A 21,339-nucleotide genomic window follows, 5' to 3' on the forward strand; every position below is an offset into this window, starting at 1 on the left:
CTAGAAGCTGAAACTGAGCTGTTAATGGAATGGATCCTGGAAATTATAGAGCCAAGAGATTGTTGCATAGACAGGCTGAAGAAATTTCCAGAACTGAAATTCAAATACGTAGAAGAGGGGCAGCAGGCCTTCTAGTTATTTTACTTCTGGGAAACAGTAGACAGATTGCCTGGTGTATCTTCTATTAAAGAGGATCACGCAAGTGTATTTCCCTTGCACACTTTGATTTGGAGAATTGGTGCCACTTGGCAATAGATCACTCAGCTAGACTGTAGGGCTAAAAGTGAGGGAAGGGAACACAATAATAAATGTAAAAATCTGCTTTTTAAAAAAGTGGCTCAGTTGGTTAGGTGTCTGCCTTCAGCTCTGGTCATGATCCTGGGGTCCTGGGATCAAGCCCTGCATCGGGCTCTCTGCTCAGTGGGGAGCCTGCTTCTCCCCTGCCTGCCGCTCTGCCTGCTTGTGGTCTCTCTCTCTGTCAAATAAATACATAAAATCTTTTTAAAAAATAAATAAATAAAGTAAAAATTAAAAAAGTACAGGGGTGCCTAGCTGGCTCAGTCAGTAGAGCCCATGACTCTTGATCTCAGGGCTGTGAGTTCAAGCCCCACGTTGAGTGTAGAGATTACTTTAAAAATGAAATCTTAAAAAAAAAAAGTATGGGGGCGCCTGGGTGGCTCAGTTGGTTAAGCATCTGCCTTTGACTCAGGATATGATCCCAGGGTCCTGGGATCGAGTCCCTCATCGGGCTCCCTGCCCAGCAGGGAGCCTGCTTCTCCCTCTCCCTCTGCCTACTTGTGCTCTCTCTCTCTGTCAAATAAATAAAATCTTAAAAAAAAAAAAAGTACAAAAAGTAAACAGATACAAAGGGATATTTATCTTGAAAAGGGGCAGGGCTTTATCTGAGGCAGGGATTAAGTGCTGATGTTTTATCTATGAGGTGCCGTGTGAAGACATCAGTGAAGGAAAGGAAAAAAGAAGGTTCAGATGGAAAGTAATACAAGGGGACGTGATATTGTGCAAGCCATTGCTTCATGGTGGGCCTTGAGGAGACACAACTAGTCAGAGTGTAGGAGTGTTGTCACAGTTACTTTACACTGGACAAACTCGACAGAGAAACTGCCTCAGAGCAGTTTGAGAGGAAATTCTCCTTTCTCTTTCTGTCTGTCTCTGTCTCTCTCTCTCTTTTTAGATGTTTTAGGATTTTAATGTCCTCCACATATTCAACATAAAACACTGACAGTGGATAAACAATAGGGGAAAAGAATCTTTAGCAAAGATCTTCCAGAACTCATAGTATCATTCTGGTCAAACACTATAAAGAGAACCGTCAAATGAACAAAGGATGAGGAAGTTTGACAGAGAATTTTAGTTCAACGGCTTAACTAAAAAATAAAGAACCAAACATACAGCCTTCTCTCTTCTACCGGTTGGAAGGAAAGCAAAAGTGAATCAGAGAACTCTATCTTTTTTGTGAAGCAGCTTAAAAGGTGGGGTGGGAAAGGGTGGGATGGGGACCACAACTGTTGCTAAGGTAAGGTTATAATGCACAAAGTCAAGGATTCTGAGAACTGTGTTACTAGAAATATAAATGCATAAAAATGTAAACTAATTGGTATCGAAAACAGACCTTGCTATATAAACACACGTATGTCTCTTTTATCTCTTTATGAAAATAACATGGTAAAGAAAGTTCCCCAGTTTGCCCTTTAGCCTGGAACCCCTAAACACACACCACACAGGCAGTGTGGATGTGGACCTGAATTAACAGGTGCAGAACCCAGGAGCCCCCACTGCTATCATTTTGGAAAGGATCAAAATTCAGCACCCAGAGGACCCCATTCACCCTCCATGCTGTGTGTTTGTGTATCTGCAAAAGCAATTAGCTACAATTTGCATAATTAAGTTCACAGACAAGTTTGAATACTGAAATCTAGCTAGAAAAAATAGCAACAAAGACATTAAAAAAAAAAGTAAAGACAACGTAAGCTAGAATTTGTTAGAAAAGCAAAAGGAAGATTTTTAAAATCCAGTTCAAGTCAGAATTAAGGTGTCTTTTGAGGCACCTGTTTGGCTCAGTTGGAAGAAAATACAACTCTTGATCTTGGGGTTGTGAACTTGAGCCCCATGTTTGGTGTAGAGATTACATTAAAAATATAAAATCTTAGGAGCGCCTTGGTGGCTCAGTTGGTTAAGTGTCCAACTCCAGATTTCTGCTCAGGTCATGATCTCAGGGTCATGCGATCAAGCCCTGCCTTGGCTCTGTACTAGACATGGAGCCTGCTTACGATTTTTTTCTCTCCCCCCCCCCTTTTTGTCCTTCCCCTTCCAGCTCTTTTTTTCTCTTAAAAAAAATTAATTAAAAATCTTAAAAAACAAACAATTAAGGTGTCTGTTAAGTCCCACCAGCTTTGCAGAGCTGTGAATGTTTTGCTGTTGTTCTTTGAAAAAATTAGAATCTATAATAAAATGTTCATTGAAGAAAAATGTTTGTTGTTTTCGTAGCCATTCCCAAGTTACTCTAAATTTTGTATGTTGTTCAGGGGCAGAATACATATTGGTCGAGATGTGTTCATAGCTGGTGCGTCTCCAAAGAATTTTTCATGGATGCTGCCAGATTCTAAACACCTTCTATCCTGTCAGCATTATACAGAGAGGCCAGATGACTCCCACAGACCCACTTCCTTTCAAGGAGATCATATTGAGTTCAAGAGCTTTAGCAAGTAATCTTTTTTCCTAAAGCATCATCTCCTTTGGCATTGCCACTGCAGAATGTGCTATTCGTCTTGCTTCTATTCTGGGATCCACTGGATATACCTAGAATCCCTGAGGATTATCAACAATATCATAAATCATTTGTGCTTTGATGGAGCTGAGCTTCTCCAGTGGCTGCACTGCCTTGTTCTCAAACGACTTTGGGACCAGGCCCATGTCATAGATGCTGAAACACAGAGGTGTGTTGTCTGAGGAGTGGTTTGGGGCCCGTACTTTGTATTTAGGTTGGAGGGGTCCTCCCTGAGGGCAAACCCCAGGGGTCATCACCAATGATCACGAATGTGATCCCCGCAGAATCAACATTCTTTTGAGCACCAGCTAAAATCACACCAAACTAGGAAACATCCATTGGCTTGGATAGGAAGTTGGAGGACATGGGGCAAACCACCACTGCTCCCTTGACGTCAGAGATAAAGCCAAACTCCACTCTGTGCACGGTCTCGCTGGCGCAGTAATGCACATAGGAGACACCCAGGCTGAGGTTCCAGGGGCTTGAATCTGGAATTTTTGCATAACTCCCAAGTTTAGGGTAGACAATATTCACGTTCCCAAACTTCTAGGCTCCTGCCGCCTTGGCTAACTAAGCTCCTGTCATCTCACGCGTAGCACACCTTCTTGCTTTCAGGCCAGTCAGGTTTAAGAGGACAGCAGAGAACTGGCCTTGACACACCTCTGTGCCCAAAGGTCACCTCGTAGTTGTCCGGAACAGCAGGCAACTTCTGCCCAAGATTCTCTGTGTTATTAATCATCTTAGGAAAAGCTGACGGCCTGTGGCTCATTTCAAGAACACTAGTGCCAACTCCTATTGTAGTCTAATAATTCTTTCTGTATCTTTAAAAACACCAAGCGTTTTCGGACAGGTTGGCGACCAGGGCCAAAGTGACCACCTGCCTGGGCGTTGGCGGCGGGCAGGGCTAGGCGGCGGGAGGGGACTGCTCACCCGGTGGCCTGTCTCTCTCCTTGCTTTTATTTCCCTTTGGTCAGAGTTTCCCCCTCTGGAACTGGCTCCTCTTTCCTTCCAAATGGCATCGTCCAGCCCTTTTGGTAGCTGCTCCAGAAGTCGGTTCTCTTCTCTGTGAGGTGTGGCATTTTATTCAAGTCTGAAAGTGGAGGCAAAAGCCCCCAACTTGAGGCATGTTGCCGGTTGCCTTGGATGTTCAGTGGGCAGCCTTGAGATAGGGCCTGGAAGTCCCCCAGAAAATGACTGATTTATGCCCCAGATGGCATAACGGTGAAGGCCCAAGTGACACTGGTTGGTAGCAATGGCAGCTGAGGGGAAGCAAGCGGCTGCCACCCAGACTTTTGCTGTCCTCCCTGAAATCAGCGATGCTGCCTGTACCAGATAAGCCTCCGATCGCAGGGCTGCAGACAACAGCAAGCGACTGGCTAATTAATGTAAGCCAAAAGAACTTTCTGAAGGTATGGAAGAGCTCTGAGTAGAAGGAAAGGCTGGGAATAAGACTTCTCAACAGCGGTTGGGCAGTTCTGGAAACTGCCCAAAGGTTTCTTCTACTAGTGCTGCTGAAAAAAACTTACCATGATCATTGTAACTTGCCTGCAATCATTCTGCTCAAGAGTCAAATTCCCAGGACAAATTCCCAGGTTAGGCAAGCCTGGGGAAAATGCCTACTCTCTTGGTGTGAGGAGGACTCTTTGAGGACCAGGATTTCGATCTTGTCAAGTCTACATACAGCTGCGAGAGAAAAACTGCAAAAGCACAGCTGGGTACTATTAGAAAGGGCAACGCGAAACTGTGTTGTTTAACAAAAGGTCCATTATAATTCACCCCATGGCTATTTTGTTCACATACATATACTTAAAAAAAATACTGCCTAACAGAATGCAGTTATTCTCCCTAAAATGAAAAACTCTCACCCCTTCCTCAGAAGGAAATAACTGTATGTCTCATTACTTCCTGCATCAACATCTAAGTCAAGGATGTCTGGGTGATGTGAATCTCTGCTCTAGCTGCAGCTCAACTGTCTTAGGTCATGTCCCTAAAAGCAGAGCCCCAGCCAGGGACTCTTGTGCAAGTGATTCACTAGAGGAATGCTCTCAGGTGAAAAGGAAGCCAAGGTAGCAGGATAGGCAGGCAGTGAATGAAGCCATGATTTGGTCACAGCTGGAGATTAGTGTCAGCCTGACCCCACAGAGTTCTGGAGTCTGAACTGTACACAGAATAGGTACCAATTTGAAACACACCTGATCTACCAAATGAAGACCCCAAGCCAACTGGGGCCACCTCCACCTAGAATTTATGATTTGGTTGTATTGGCCTCACCTTTCTTGCTTTTATGGGGACTTCGAGAGCTCTCAAATTCCCATATGCCCTCTTTTTTGTAAGTTCCCATTCCCAGTGATGGTAGAAAAAAACACATAAACTTGCCAAGTTAAATTCAAATTGGTCTTTTCCAGTTTTAAATGGTCTAATTTAAGGGAGATAATTATTCAGTTAGAGGTCAGACCCCTTATTAGCACTGTTTTCTAAAAGGTCTTTCACTTCCACCTTTCCAAGACCAGCGAGGTTACTGCATGGCTGGGCTATCTACATTACAGCCTCTGCTATGCAGTAATCTTCCCCTTCACCATAGTGACCCCACAGCAAGCCCATTAGCTCTCATACGTCCCTCTTATGCCATATGGGAATCAAAGCAAATCCTGTGGTGTGTGTGTGTGTGTGTGTGTGTGCGCACATAATATCTCAGGGTCTCTCTGTGCCAAAACATGATATGCCTCAATTTCTGCTGTGCTTTACTATTTACTAGCCCATGTGGTCATAGGGATACTTTACAGGGCTCCAAATAGAAGTGAGGTTCAAGCCTTTTTGCTTTTAGCTTCCTATTTAACGTACCTGGAGTTCCTGCTCTCACTTATCATCCGCTACTTGTCCAGCCTCAGGATGAAGCCTAGGACGTCTCTGAGAAATCTACTATCAAAATGACTTCTCCCCCTTTTGCTGATAAGCAGCTGTCATTTGTTCCCCCCCAGACCCTGACTTTTTGTTCTAGGTGAACTGGCCCTTCCCTTCCATGAAGCCTACCCTTAAAGACAGGAAGACTTCAGGGGGAAAAAGGGCAGGGAGGATAGGATGACCAAAAGGGTAAAAGACTTGTGAAAGGATTCTGGAAGTTTTGAAGTTCTGCTGACTTATCATTTATTCCTCTCATAACTACAGGTCTGGGGGTTACAGGTCTGAGTTTGGGGGAGCAGGGGAAAATGGGTGGAGAGGTATCAAGTGGTAGGGCAGGTTCGGGACAGAAAAGGAGGTGGCTAGGAAGGCTAAGGAAGTTTGAAGTCACAGGATAGCTGGTGTATCTGTTAACCACAGCCCTGTTGCTCAGGCCAACAGGAACCCAAGCCTATAAAACATTTGCATCTTAGATTTTCCAAAGTCCTCGACTCAAATTAACTCATTTTAGATAAAGACAAATGTAAAATGCTTAATTTTCTAGGTATTACTTTTTCCCCTCAGGTCAGATTTCTTCCCTAAGGGCTGAGGCCTGGTTTGGGCAAATGATGGCTACCTGTGTACACAAGCTGTCTTTATTTTTTTTTATCTGTTAAGAGGAGCAGGGGACAGAATTTTGGGTCAACACACAGGGATTTTCCTAGTTTAACTCTACAGTGTTTCAAACATGCTTATGAATGTGTATACATATATGTACGCACACTGGTTTCCGCTTTCCTAACACATCTCACAATACTGGTTTCTTTTTTATTATTGGACTGTCTCTTCAAATGAATGATTCCTAATCACTCCATCTTTAGGGCCTACCACTATACCGGTACACCTGGGGAACTAAGTATGTGTGAATTAATGAAAAGTTATGGTAATATACTTAAGATCTTTTATTTATTCATTTCAGAGACAGCATGAGCCAGGGGTGGGGGCGGGAGGGTCGAAGGGAGAGGGAGCAGACTTCCCGCTGAGCAGGGAGCCTGACACAGGGCTCAATCCCAGGACCCCAGGATCATGACCTGAGCCAAAGGCAGTCACTCAACTGACTGAGCCACTCAGGCACCCCCATACTTGTTTCTTACTAATATTGCTCAATTATATTATACTCTTAACTTGGGTTTGCGGCACCTGGGTGGCTCAGGTGGTTGAGCACCCACTTCTTGATTTTGGCTCAGGTCATGATCTTGGAGTTACTACATCAAGCCCTGCATGGGGCCTCCGTGCTCAAGAGCCTGCTTGTCCCTCTCTGGCTCCTCTCCCAGCTCGTGCGCACTCTCAAACTCTTAAAAAAAAACCACCATTAACTCGAGTTTGTTAAATATGCAGATTCTTGGTACCTCCTAGAGATTGTGATTCAAACTGAGGTATGGTCCAGATATTTTCATGTTTCACCAGCACCACTGATTTTAAAGGTGGTCCTAGGAAGAGTCTGAGAAACACTGATAAGCTTTCCCTAAGTTCAGTGGTTCCATGAACAAACAGTCCATTTCACCTCAAACTTGGCAGCCATGAGCAACCCTTAATAAATGGGAGATGCAAAGTATACTTATGATTGATTAATTTACTTAGCCATCGATTGAAGCCCTTTCCAAAAAGCTGATGGCATTGAACACTTAAAACATTTTCATTGGCCAAAAGAGAAAATGTAAAATGTCTCTTTATCCAGCAGCAATCTTAAGCAAATCACCTTTCATGTTTGTAAAACAGTAATTCCATTGAGTACTAACAATGGAAGACATTATAAACAAAGCACTAACATGATTTTTGAGAGAAAAATTACTGTTCATTTCCTCTTCAGTCTCTAGGCATTCCAGTAGAATCAGTGATCAGACCTGGGAGTAAACTACTGAATTTAATAAAATTATTTTGTAGTTTCATTTTTTAGATTTTTTATGAGTGAGCGTGCACAAATGGGAGGAGGGAGAATCTGAAGCAGCTTCTGTGCTGAGCATGGAGCCTGACAGGGAGCTCAATCTCACGAGATAATAACCAAACTGAGCCACTCAGGTGCCCCTGTAATCTCATCTCAAAGGCAAACTTAAAATTTGAATAGCACAGGTTTTAAAATCCACATTCCTACAAAAACTGGTGCAACCTTGTTTTTAACATGTCTGTTGGCATTCTGGTAATAACTTTCAAAGTTAAGCTTAAAACATTTTAAGAACTGCATTTAAATTTGAAGCTTCCATAGATCAGGATATGTACTAGTTCCTTCTTATAAAATTGGTTCAACGTTCCATTTAGTCAATTTTAAGCATGTTTTACTGAGAATTTCCCAACTTCAATTTCCAGCCCACATTCAAACACCATTTACAAATAGTGCAAACACAAACGGCCTCTCCCTTCTCAAGTGGTACACACAACTTTTCGGTGCCAGATATTCTCCCATCTATTTAATTTTTAGTAAGTAATATTCTAGATCTGAATTTGTTAAAAGGCAAAAATGAAAACCCTTCTAGCTAATAATCTATGTACTTACATCACTTATTTTTGAATGGCCAATGACTGCTTTAAACCCAGTGTTCTCTCCAGGGATGCTATCCGCCAGCAAAAGTTTAACACATTTCACTTACTTTTTCTCTAGCAGAAAGGCTCTTATCAACAGCCATAGGCTATACTACCCTAAACCGCTCCAGCTCACCTATACTTAAGACACCCATGGGGGATGCTTAAGTTCCACTCGTGTGGCAATGCAGACTTATTTCTCCTTTTGGGAAACTATACCACAGGTAGCACTTAACAGTTTTAAGTAATTTGTGACAATTTATTTCACTTATCAAGAGAACACTCAATTTCTCTCCCTAAACTAAAAGGGGAGTTTCACCAAAATCCTGCCTTAATGAGGCTTGCATGCATGTACTACTTATGTATGTTCCAGAAAAACTACCTACTTCATCTTCTATTACATGCAAGTCTTTTTCCTAAACTTAAAAAAAGCAGAATTGCATTAACTATTTTCCATACAACTGAGCTGTTCTCATGCTTTCTAGACAAGCTGGAAGTTAACAGAAATTTTTGGAACTTACGAGCCAGGAACCATACTCTGCAGTTGTTACATCTATCAGTCATGATTTTCAAACACTGAACGAGAGCTATCTTAAAGATAACCTAAGGAACCTAAAACTCCTCATAGGTAATGTGAAAATAAGTCTTATTAAAGAAATGGGTAATGACTCCAGCTCTTATCATGCTAGACCTCCCCCTTTAACAAATGAAGAGCTTTAAGGTTGGGATTTTATATTTACCACCCCTACCAGATTCATAAATTCTAGAAACACACTTCACACGAAGAAAATGTAATTTAAGATTACTGTATTTCCTTACAAGAGGAACGTTTGAACAAATTTTACAGGTAGTCAATCAACCCTTGTTCAAGTTGGGCACACATCAAATCTAGCATTATGGGAGTTTCATTTATTTGGAAGTGAACTTTTAACTATCAATACAAATGCCAAGATACTACACAAAACATCCACAGGAACTTTTTTCATCGTTTTTTTTTTTTTGAATTGTTCACAAACATTTCCTACATAATCCAACATACAACAGAGAAATGGTACATCTTTTTCCTTCAATTTGCATACAATGGAAAAACAAGAATATATATATATTTTACAAAGTTTAACTAATAGACACTAGCAGGCCGACAGTTTGTCTATAGGTGAGAAATTATCTAATAAAAAATAATAAGAATTTATTTAGCATCAGTCACTTCCATAACCAAATATTATTCTGATTAATAAAACTTGCTGCCATTAGGCTTCTGGCATATCCTTATATCATTACTCAATTTGTAGTACTGCTCCCCACCTTGGCTCTCCTTCACAATTACTAACATAGAAAACTGTTGCAGAGTAGGGGCAAGCATTGCAAACAAAAATATCCCCAGCTTATTATAAGCATAAATGTATGTGACGGAATTTCTTCCCAAGCAATGGACTTTCAAATCATCAAGAAATCACCAGAATAGAATTTGCCAAGATATTATGCCTATGTCCAAGAAGAGATGCATTTATTTATATCCAACAGAGGAGCTGAAAATCAAACTTAGTGTTTAGTTTGGGGTGGGTTGGGGAATCCAGCCATTTGAAAAATGACTGTCTTAAAAAAAAAATGACCACCAAAAATAGGTTCACTAAATTTATTTTAAAAATCATAAAACGTTTCTTACAAAAGAGCATTACATTCTGCACACTGCTCTGAATAGATGCCAGGGACAAATGGACTATTGTTACTTTTCCTCCCTGTCCCACCCCCCCAAAATGTTACAGTGACCACAAAGCAAAGTGTTCACAATAATTACATGGGGGGAATTTTTTTCTTTTAAACCACCAATGAACAAAAATTAAAATTCACTCACTCTGCTGCTGTTTCAAAATTTCAATGTTAGTTTTTGCACGCCCTTCCCCCCCCCACCCTGTTTGTAAGAACTAAAACATTACATCTGGTGAACAGCAAAGATTTCACTACACCTCAAATGCAGAACACCTATGAAGCAGAGGAATGTTGGCTTTTTAAACAGAAGCAGATAAAAAAAAAAAGATGCAGGACTCCTTCAGTTCTTCACTAGTCTTAGAAAAACTTTCCAGAATACTGCTTCACACTATAAAAAAGAAAAAATATCTTGCATTAGAATCCTTCAACATCTGCATACTGCTTCACACTATAAAAGAAAAGAAAAAAAAAAGTACGAATTAGAATTTTTGTTCGTAACATCTTAATCAACATTAAGACAATTTCAATGCTAAATTAAAATGATAAACTTGTCCATTACAATTAGAAGAATTAAAACATTAGCAATTACAAAATTAGAGCAATGTAAAATTCAAGAAAAATGATTAATAGTAAATCAGACATTAGTAGAGCAGAATTAGGAAAATGAAATTAAAAGTTGTTAATACTTGGTAGAAAAGACAAAGAAATGCCAGTAAGGTGTGAAATGCTGCATTTTACAGCACCAATCATTTGTCCTGTAGAGGCATGGCCTGTGCCATATGGCAGACTGTGATTTGTTGTCGATTTAGTTATCTAAAAACAACAAAATCACTAGTCTTCCACACAGAACTAGACCAACATCCACTGAATCTTCTATATTTTCTACAGGCTCTGTATAATTTATAACAAGTGGTTTTGGCAGCAGTTTTCACCAGAGAAATGAGAAGTTTGCTTGGTTAAGGCTTCTTCCAGCAAGATTAGTATTGAATGTCTTCGTTTTTAGTAAGAAAGCAGAAGAAAATTAAAGCAAAGCTATTAGGATGTTTAGAAGTTAGGTCCCCAAAAGGTTGAGACACCATGGCTTCTAAAAGAAAAATCAATTGAGAAGGAAAGCTTTTTAAAGTTTTAGTATGGGTACGCTAACATAAAGCTAAACTCAAACTGACCTGTTCTGCAGCAAATACTGTGCATTCTGTATCTGGTCCTGTGTTCCTGTAATGGTAATGATCCGATCTTCAGACCCTTCTAGAGGCTCATCAATTTTGATCGAAGCTCCTGACTCATGACGGATTTGTTTAATCCGCTGACCACCTTTGCCAATAATAGATCCAGCCAACTGAAAAAAAAATTAGAAACAAGTGTTTATGATATACTTTAATTAAGCATATTACCAGTATTTTCAATGAATGTCGAGTGTTAACACTGCACAGTTCATTCTAGGATTAGTTAAAGACCTCTAAACCTGTCAAGGTTTGAACTAAAATGCGTTTACACGGGAGATCAACATTTCCTTCAATAAACAAATCAAGGGCTCAAAACCGTCTGCTTTTAAAAACAGTACAAGACTCAAACCAGAGAGAAAGACACCTTGCTGAAGTCTGTAAAACACAATTTTAACCCTAAGATTCAGTACTTCATGATCTTTTATTAAAAATCAGGGAATTTAAAGAAAATGATTCATTAAATGTTCCTTGTTACATTACAAAAACGTAAAAATTTAAAGAATACTTACATCTTTGGGAATAGTTACTTGTGTAGTAATAATAGGTCCACCAAGATCACCATATGAGCCACGACCCCCTGCATAGGAATAATCTGATTTAAATAATGAGCATTAAGTTCATTTAGAAAGCATGAAATAATGTTTTGATTTCACAAAGGAAAAAACTTACCATATCCGGAGCCACCCTAAAAATGGAAAGAAAAAATAAAAAATTACTTTGCCTTCAGAACTATTCTTCGGGTATTTTAATATTCCTAAAACCTTAGTTTAGGAAACTAAAGTCCTCCCATATTTTCCCTAGTATGTTTCAGAAGACAATTCTTGGGGAAAGGAAACCCTTCAGGTACATAGCACAGGAGCAAAAACATTACAAGAGGGGAAGTAAAACACTGGCAAACAGAAACACATTTTAAATTATTACTGATACAAACATCCATGATACTCAACCTGTGGTTCATAAGCCATCTGCCACTCTGATGGGCTCCATGTATCTATTGCAGAGTCCCAAGTTTCATCAGCGCTGAAACCAACCTGTGTCAGACATAGAACTATTAACATAGAGCTACCATTTTTATATGCCTGATTTCTAATTTGTGTCACTAAAATATGTATTATTGGCAGCACATATTCTCCAGAAACAAAAATAGCTAAACAAAGTCTTGATATTCCAGAAAACAACCAAAATTGATTTAACTACTCATCTAAGAAGTCCATTTGTGAAGCAGGTTTCTAATTAATCATCTTCAACAAAATGTCAACTATGTGACTTTAAGACCCCTAGAAACCCATATATATGTTGATAAATGAAGAGTTCTTACCATGCCATCGTAGCGGTCTCCAGGTCTTCCTCTTCTGTCATAGGCCATTAGATCTCTGCAAGCATAGTACTTGTTGTAATCTTAGTTTGCTTACATGTCACACACACCAAATAAAAATCTACCCTATCTGCCCATAAAATGAAGCCTCCTACAGATTAGCAATGTGTGAATGGAAGAAACTTACCCTCCTCTAGGTGGTGGTGGTGGAGGAAGAGGAAGATTCCGAGCTCTGCTACCACCCCGGCCACCTCGTCCGGGAGGAGGTGGAGGAGGTCCCCGACGAGGGCTCATATCGTCATAATCTCTTCTAGATGGAGGCATAGGACGTCCACCCCGACCTGGAGGCATTCTGTCAAAACCACCTCTTCCCCGCATGGGAAATCCCACAGGGCGTCCACGGCGGTCATCAAACATCATTGTAAAACCACCATAATCGTAGGTTTCATCGTAAAAATTGGGATCATAAGGCTGTGCACGTCCTTTGATTGGAGACTAAAACAAAAATACAGCAACGTTACAGGCTGAACAAAAAGAGCCTTGTTTCATACCAAATATTAACAAGCCAAACGTTTCAAATCCTTTTATTTCTCCTGGGAGGTACTGGTTACAGGGAAAGGAATGCAGGCAAAGATTAATAGTAGGAAGGAAAGAATTAAAAAAAAACAACAGTATTTCAGGTGAGTCCTAAACAAAATTTTAACAGCCTGCTTTTATTGTTCCCTTAAGAGACGACAAACCGTGTTCATACATTTCACAATGGGGTCTGTAAAAAACAAAGTAACCATCTCAAGGACTGAGGGAATCAGTATCTTAGGTAAGCCCGTTAACTCACGCTGAAGCACATCAGTTGGGAAGCTGTGCAATGGTGGTACTATAGAAAACTACAGAAACTTCATTTTTGAAGGACCAAAGGCTATTAAAAAATCCTCGTCAATGATCAAATGACCACTCTCCCAAAGAATTTTTCAACTAAAGTGACAGTTAACAAATTCACTAAATAGTAAGAACAAAACCAATTTGTCTTAACACTGTGAAACTAAGTCAGAATAAAACATTTGTTTCACAAAATTAAACGTAAATAAAATATTCTGAAAGTACCTCTGATATAAGATCAAGGATGATCTTGATGCACTCTACCACCCTATCAGGTTTTCCTCCAATAAGAACGACTCTGTCAGTGGAATGAGGACAGCATTCCTGGAAAAGCTTGATTGTTGTCTGTGTGTTCTGTGGTAAGTTTACAAAAAAGGGAAAGCGTTAAATCAGGAAGAAAAAAAATGTGGTTTCCTGGGTTCAGAAAAATTTACATTCACATTCAGGAACACCCCCCACCAATATAAAAACCCTGTTAGTAACTTTGCCATGGTATTGGCGGAAGAACTTGTCCTAGCATGTCCAGGCCTTTCTGCTGTGTTTTAAAAGTGAACTAGATAAACACAGAAGTGATAAGGAATTTTAGGGAGCGAACTCAAAAGGGGGAAGGAGAGAAGCCCACTGACCCAGCCCTATATGAAACACTATTCCCTAGTAATATGGCAAGAAAACAACTGCTTTTACCTCTCGAAGTTCTTTGATTTTAGCACCTTTGACCCCAATAATTCCTCCTGCCAGACTCTGATGAATCAACAGTCTCAACTCGCAGTCAAAGTCACTTCCTTTATAGTGTTGGTACTGCAGAGGGAGAATTAGAAGATTTTAGTCCCAAATCAAGGAATCCCCAATAATACACACTTATCTGCTATAAGCATGACAATATACTGTTGCAGTGAGCAACCTGAATTTATATTTCAATAACTTTACCAGTTATGTGCTTATTATCCTCAATAGCCAGGCCCAAAAAGGACATTCTGCACCACCTTAAAAAACTATTTTATTTTCAGGTCCTGCAACACCATACCCACACTGCAGCCATTTAGCATGTCGCTGTTACCACAAAATTATTATTAACATTCAAATAACACCATAATAAAAATGACTGCAAAGCACTTTGCAAATGTAGTTAATTCCCACTGCAGCATGGAGCAGGGTCAACAGTGAGTTGTAAGACCATTCACTTATCATGTTTTTAAGCCTTTTTCTATAGAGACGGGAAAAGTACGCTATGTTAAAAATAAAATTGATCCTATGGGCCAGGCTCCATACTTCAGTGGGGTTCAATGGCACTATGACATACATTTAAGCATTCCACAGCATCAGATTCGAGCGGGAGCTGGCTGGTTGCAGTGGGTGATGGCAACTGCAGGCCCTGAAAGTAGAAAAATAAGAGTAATAGGTTAAGTGTCTAGTGTGATCAGGCTATTGTCGCATATATTGGTAAAGCTACTACAACATATTTCATATCTATACCATTAAATGAAAAATTGCTTATCTACTCTTAAGAATCAAAGTGTAACCTCTTCCTATATACCCAGTAAATACATGATTACACAGAATTAAAAAAACCCTTGAACTAGATCATAATTCTTTTCAACAGTCCCACAATCAATGTTCTAATTAAAAAAATACCTCCCCTGTAACCACAGCCCATAAAATACATGCTAAACCCATGTGCATGACCACAGGTGGTTCATATTTACTCTGGAGTGGCCAGACATTCAAAAAAATTTTTTCAGATTACATTTTAAAACAAACAATGTAGACTAGTAACTGTGCAATTATGTAGTATATGATGTTACTGCTACTAACTGTTATAGCCACTGTCTCTCCACTGCCCCCATTAAGCCCCAATAAAACACTTCAACAATCCCCCCTCAATTGCCAAATACATTAAAAACAACAAAAAAAAGAGCCTACCTCTTCCAAGGTAGGGATGATTTTCTTCAGAATTTCTCCAATTGTTTCAATATCAGCACTGATACTCAATATGCTGTCAAACATCACAAATACCAGATAGTACAAAAAAGGTGGAAAAGAAAAATGAGTTTTGTGTTCATCACCAGTAGTCATACAAACTTTTACAGAGAAGTAACATACAATTATTTAATCTCCCCATTTAAAGTAGCCTATTTATAGATTTTTCACATGCATTTTGTTTTATGCCCAATACAGACATGATAACAATATTAGGAGACTTGCAGAGAGACAGAGAGAATGGGCTCTTGGAAGGGCTCAGATTAAGTGGGCAATAAACTGACCAGAACTGAAGCAGAGTTGAATATTTATGTTCCCCGCCACCACTAAGTTAATTAAGGATACCCTCGCTGTTACATTGGTAAAACTGGCACACCTTCTCTTAGGCAAAAGTGGGGGAATATGCAAGTGGTGAACATTATATTTGGAGTAAGGTTATGGATACCAGTTAGAAATTAGATCACTAATGGGCTCTGCAAGAAAACAAATACAAATGCGAGACAAAACAAAGACAACACAAATGAGAAGTGAAGGAAAGTGAACCAGAGTTAGCATTTCATCAGAAAAAATTATGAACAGGCAATGTTGGGAAGCAAGGTGGGCCACAAAGACAGAGCGAGAGACTATTTTGGTAACAATTTGATTTACAATGCAGCAAATATGCAACACTTGAAGCTGTGCTCCTTCCATCGAAATAAAATTAGTGGATCGTTTGGGTGGGCAACTCACGGTAAAAGTTCAGTGACAAAAAGACTTAATGGGGAAAATAAGACAGAAACTTGAAAAACAATACACCGTCTAAAGGGGATACTATTTAATTATATAAAAGGCAGGTAATAAAATACATTTCTCTCTTTCTAATCAGGCAGTGAGGCATAAACTGTTGGGACATACCGCTCGGGGCCACTGCTGTCTGGGACTGAAACACTGGCATTGTACTGCATTGGTCATTGGCGTTCGTGGATGTTGGCATTGGGCATGGGCATTCAATCAGAAGTTGTCAAGTATGGTACCCGTTTGGCAACGAGCACATTTTTGGGCATAGCCAACCAGGGTTTTCACATGGGCGTTCAGGGGCGGATGGGCCAACGTCATGGTGGGCAACGCAGGGGTAAGTCGATCCAGTACATGGGCAACGGAGATATATGGCCAAAAAAACAAGGAGAGGGAAAAGGGGGAAAAGCAATAAATTTTAATTTAATACAAACTATACTCATACTCTCAATTAATGAAACAAGCTTAAGTTGTTCTGAAGACTAACACAATAATGGACTTCTCTATATCTGACTGTGGCTTAACATTTAAGGACCTTAAATGATGGTACTAGCTATTTTTTTTTTTTTTTAAAAACAAACGATGTTTCAGTAGCAGGCTGGCTCATGAGGGTAGACACAAAACCTGTCATGACTCAGTTTACTGAAATTCTTGAGGAAATGGGGAAATAACCCAGATAATTATATAGAACATCTGGATTAAGAGGAGAGAGGTTTATAAAAGACAAAACAAAAATTCCCACACCACCAAAAACCCTAACTCTTAAAAGACCAGTTTGGTTTCCTGGAGGTTTAAAACGCATTCCTAGATCCTAGCAGGCAAGTAAAATTTAAAACAAAATTTCAAGTTCAGTTTACAAGAGGAACATACAAAGATCTGCGACCAAGAGAGAAATGAAATACTATCAAATAAGTATTCAACACAAAGTTATTTGCCTCAACTATAGCAAGGAAAACATTAAAAGAGTGTGTACACTACGAGAAAAAAATTTAGGAATTTTGGTGTAGCCAAGTCCTAGAAATATGCTCACTTCGGTGATAGCAACATTTAATGTGTCTAATCACAAGAGTCAACCCACTATAAAATATGAAGACTCCAACAATCATTGGCACTGACAAATGGTTTCCCAATTATTAAGTGTCTACTCTATTTTTTACCCGTATTTAAATCATGCAACCTCAACATTAATCTGTGCTCCATGTGCAAGCTGTTAAACAGATGGACGATTAAAAAAGGAAATAAAAATTTGAGTTTAATCAGCCACCTGCAATGGTTTTGAAATACTGTAATTGATTCACACACAGTAAATGGTGCAATTAAGGGTTTTTACACTGTTATTTTCTAATTAAAATGTTATCTTGAAGTGAATAATTTGGTGGAAAGTTATCAGAAAGTGAAGAGGTTTGATACAGACCCTCCCCTCCCCAAACTCAATCTGGGCTTTGTTAAATCAGGAATGGCAAACCTTGAAATCATCTATGTAATCAATTATTACAAATGGCTTGTATCTAGGCTATTAAATGATTTCTATGATGCAAAATCTTTCTACACACACATAAACTGAAGCTGCTCGTGTAGTAGTTTAAACTCTTTAATACTTACGTCTGTACGGAGAGCCTTAATATTCTTGCCTCCTTTTCCAATCACTGCCCCAGCATTCTGGAGGAGATAAAGATAAAAAGATAAGCAGCTTACTTTTCTTCTTCCTTACGTCAATGTCTTCCTATGCTCTTAAACTGTAGCAAAAACCGCCCAAAACCAGAAACCTCTCTTTTTAGTCATAGAGTTGAAAATCTATCAGAGATAACAAACTCAAAATGATCAGGTTAAAAAAACAATCAATCACAAGTGGTCTGTGCTTTGGGGGCTAAACATTCAAACAGCTTTGGAATATTCAGCATGCCAGGAAGTACATGGAGCATGAAAGTCAAGCACTGATTAATTTTACAGTTTCCTTCTGGGAGACAATTTAAACGTATCAGGTACCTTCACCTTGTGACATGCAGTAATATCAATCAAGTTAAGCAGCCAACTAGGATGTTTTCCCCACAATGCAATCAAGGTATAAACTTTAGCCCATCAATGCTTTAAGCATCACCTACACCCTTTCTGCTACTTTGACCTGTATGCCTCACTAAATTAAGTGCTTTTGTTTTGTTATCTAAATAACGTGGTCTACAAATGTGTTTAGAAAAAGCCACACACATCTTTTATATTCTTCAATCTGTAGGGCTTAGAATGCTTCCCAGAGGGCCAAACCAGAACTTATTTTTAATTTCTACTTTAGCTAAGAACCACTTTCAAATTTTCAAGAATATAAATTTATACCTTGCTCTGAAGCAAAATGCGTAATTCAACCATCTCATCAGTGTTTCTAGATCTTTTAAAAGCTTGTTCCTCTTCCATATCTTCCGCAGGACGTTTACCTAGAAATTAACAGTTCAGATTTCAAAGAAAGCACCAGTTATCAACAAGAAAAAGCACCTTTAATTCAATTACATTTTAGTTTCAACCCACAGGTCAGAGAAAGCAGCTCCACTCTGTTTGGAGATTTGTTGCTAACTCAATCAAAGCATGTTCCCTTCCAATAACACTTTCTAAACACAAAACAATATGACAAAATACTTCAAAGGACTGAAGTTACAAAATGCAAAGAAAGGTATTTTTATTGTCTCTATCTTAAGTTTAGAGTCACCAACGTTAAGTGACAAGTACATCTAGTTAATAAATAAAAGTGGAGAGAAAACTAACAGGGATGTCACACCAAACAGTTCTAAATAATGAAACTAAGAGAATGGAAAATCCAAAAATTGTTAAAATTAAAATGTCTTCTCACCAAATTCACCATTGGTTTCGGTGTTGGGGAAGGTTTCCTCTGGCTGTTCAGTTTCCATTTTCTTGTATCAAATGGATGCACCAATCTGTTAAAAGATAAAGAAACTAGTACATTTGGTTTACTGGAAAGTAAGCTTTGTGTCTCGCTAAATAATAAAAAAAGGCAAAGAAATGACTCTGCTTCTAGAACGTACCAGGTATTATATATCCTTGCAGAGCAGAACTGAAGTGTTCTGGGCGGGACCAACTGACACCCTAGTGCTGCAGTAGCCTATAAAAACCAACATAAATCAGTTTTGCTTTTTGGTTGCTTATTACTGAATACTAATGAACAGTGATTTGAATACAAACTGAACAGCTCTTTCTAAAACTGGGTCTAACACTCTCAAATGACTGCCTTAGGAAAAACCAAAAACCAAAGGACCCTATCTGATTTTTTGCAAAAAGGAAATCATGCAATTTTTAGCCACTGGACAGAGTCCCACCAGGATTAACTCATTGTTTTATACAACAGAGAAGACCAAACATCTGTAAGACACATACATAAGCCCAAAAGCTTTCAATTTTGTCCCTAGAGGTACACATTTATAGATGTATAAAATTAGTTTACTGGATTTTAAAATTGTGTGTGGGGGTTTTTCCCATTGGTGACTTGAAATACCATTCTCTGAAATCTCTTAAGTTTGCAAATACGAAGGCAAATTCAAGCTATATCCAACAATCACGTCAACGTACTGAAGATTAAATCTTAAAACCTTGTTCAGAAGCAGACTCCAACTGCCAATAACCGACTATTCTAACAGAGCTAATGAAGCCCTAAGACGCTAATACTACCACTACAAGAATATTGTTAGGTTAAAAGTCTACAACCTAATAATTATACCTTCAACGCCAAAGTGATGGGACTGAAAACAGCCTTTCACCAGCCCTCACAGAACTGGCAGAAAGAGGCGACAAGTGGCCCCTGGTAGGTAGAAGACGGATAGGTAGACAGCCCAGAGCTACATTTATGGCTCCCGTTCTTCCGTAACGTTTGTCGATAAACCTCTTTTAACGACTTAACTGAAACGCTATCCTCACCGCCCATCACCCAACTAAATATTGAGGTATGACAGATTTAGATAAAGGAACTTAAAGACGTCGGGCTCTACTTGTACGGAAAACGTTGCCGCGGTTCATCGCTCAGGTCCTTTAGTCACCACTCCTCAAATCGCTAACATGGGAACGACCAGACGAACGCAAACATGTCCCCCCAACCCCAGCCCCGCACGGTACCGGGGATCAGCGACACCCGAGCAACAAGAGTAGAAAAAGCCGAAGGAGAGAGCAGAAGCGCCGCTCCTCACCAGGACCCGACAGGAAATGGCGGCCCGCGTAATGGCGACTACGTGCTACTAGGCGGAGCCGAGCGCGGACCCCCCTCCCCCACCCACCACGCGGTCCCGAGATCTCATCCCCCGCACCCTCCCCCCACCGCGGGAGAGACAAAGCAACGGAGGCAGCCTCGACCATTCCACCTCCCCCGCTCCAGCTCCAAGCCTGGGCCGAGAGGGCCCAAGTGCGGCGGAACCCACACAAAGAGCGCAGCGCCGTTCTTCACTGCCCTCGGGTCCCGCCCGCCGGCCGCTTCTCCTTCCTACACAAAGTGTCTAGTTCTGAAAACTACGAAACTACAGACCATCCTACAGGCACATGCCTCGCAATTACCCGAAGCCCGTAGCACCACAACGCGGACTGCGGATATACGCTCAGGGAAATGGCGGAGGTGGGGGGAGGGGAAACCGGGCAACGTTCCCTCTCTGAGAATCGGCCAACCACCAAGCAGCCCCCAAACACCTCCCTCAAGCGGCAATCTTGGTCTCTGACCCTCGCCCCCACGCGCCGTTCGTCCAGCCCCGCTCCTCACCGCGCGAGGCCGCCGTCTCTGTGCCGCCGCGCCGCCTCAGCCGGTCACAGCTAGACAGAGAACAAGCGCAGGCCCCCGCCGCCGGCCCCCGCCTCCCCGCGCTCTCCTACCCCGCCGCCGAGCCCAATTGGTTGCCCGGGGTTTAGCGGTGGCGCGAGGGCAAAGCGATTGGCCCAAGGCCGCGTCAATCAAAGCGCCGAAGGAGGCGACGCCACGCCTCGCGCCGGCGCCTCCCTTCAGATTGTGAGGCCGCTAAGGGCCCGAGAAAAGCCAGGCTTGAAAGAAGTCAACGCAGCCTTTAGGGAGGCCAAACCCATGCCTGAATCTATAATACCCTAGCGCCGAAAACCCCAATTACCTATAGGCCGCAAGAAAGCGGGACGTAGGCAAGACGTCGAGGTTGCAGCAGCAGAGAAACAGAGGGTAATGGCGTCTGCAGTGCTTTCGCCTGGAGCGCCCTCCTCCTTTCTCGTTCGCGCACTCA

General features: G+C 40.8%; 1 protein-coding gene and 1 pseudogene across 7 annotated transcripts; both read right to left on the reverse strand.

Annotated features, from left to right (window-relative positions):
• Positions 1 to 2,572: 2,572 nt before the first annotated feature.
• LOC113269867 (phosphoserine aminotransferase-like) lies at positions 2,573 to 5,126 on the reverse strand (annotated as a pseudogene).
• A 3,903-nt stretch (positions 5,127 to 9,029) lies between these two features.
• On the reverse strand, positions 9,030 to 21,323 carry HNRNPK (heterogeneous nuclear ribonucleoprotein K). 7 transcript variants are annotated; one of them, XM_026518765.3, is made up of 17 exons: positions 21,214 to 21,320; positions 19,144 to 19,220; positions 18,951 to 19,035; positions 18,443 to 18,540; positions 17,717 to 17,773; positions 16,235 to 16,278; positions 15,284 to 15,356; positions 14,664 to 14,735; positions 14,048 to 14,161; positions 13,589 to 13,717; positions 12,675 to 12,982; positions 12,491 to 12,545; positions 12,120 to 12,203; positions 11,842 to 11,857; positions 11,682 to 11,764; positions 11,116 to 11,285; positions 9,030 to 10,337 (listed from the first exon to the last, which is right to left on the reverse strand). In XM_026518765.3, the coding sequence occupies exons 3-17, from the start codon at positions 19,006 to 19,008 to the stop codon at positions 10,307 to 10,309; spliced, it is 1,392 nt and encodes a 463-aa protein (XP_026374550.1). In that variant the 5' UTR covers positions 19,009 to 19,035; positions 19,144 to 19,220; positions 21,214 to 21,320; the 3' UTR covers positions 9,030 to 10,306. The 7 variants fall into 7 exon arrangements, with proteins under 7 accessions (XP_026374550.1, XP_026374546.1, XP_026374547.1 ...); XM_026518761.3 differs by having other exon boundaries at positions 9,030 to 10,397; XM_026518762.4 differs by lacking the exon at positions 21,214 to 21,320 and adding an exon at positions 20,856 to 20,963 and having other exon boundaries at positions 9,030 to 10,397.
• Positions 21,324 to 21,339: the final 16 nt, after the last annotated feature.

The sequence above is a fragment of the Ursus arctos genome, unplaced genomic scaffold (genome assembly GCF_023065955.2).
Source record: "Ursus arctos isolate Adak ecotype North America unplaced genomic scaffold, UrsArc2.0 scaffold_33, whole genome shotgun sequence".
NCBI classification, from domain to species: domain Eukaryota; kingdom Metazoa; phylum Chordata; class Mammalia; order Carnivora; family Ursidae; genus Ursus; species Ursus arctos.

Coding starts and splice junctions, on each gene's coding strand:
- HNRNPK (XM_026518763.4), bottom strand. CDS start 19,008: ATGGAAACTGAACAGCCAGAGGAAACCTTCCCCAACACCGAAACCAAT. Junction 12,204..12,490: donor GAGACCGCTACGATGGCATG/GTAAGAACTCTT, acceptor TGTCTGACACAG/GTTGGTTTCAGCGCTGATGA. Junction 11,286..11,681: donor AAGTAACTATTCCCAAAGAT/GTAAGTATTCTT, acceptor TTTTTTTTTCAG/TTGGCTGGATCTATTATTGG.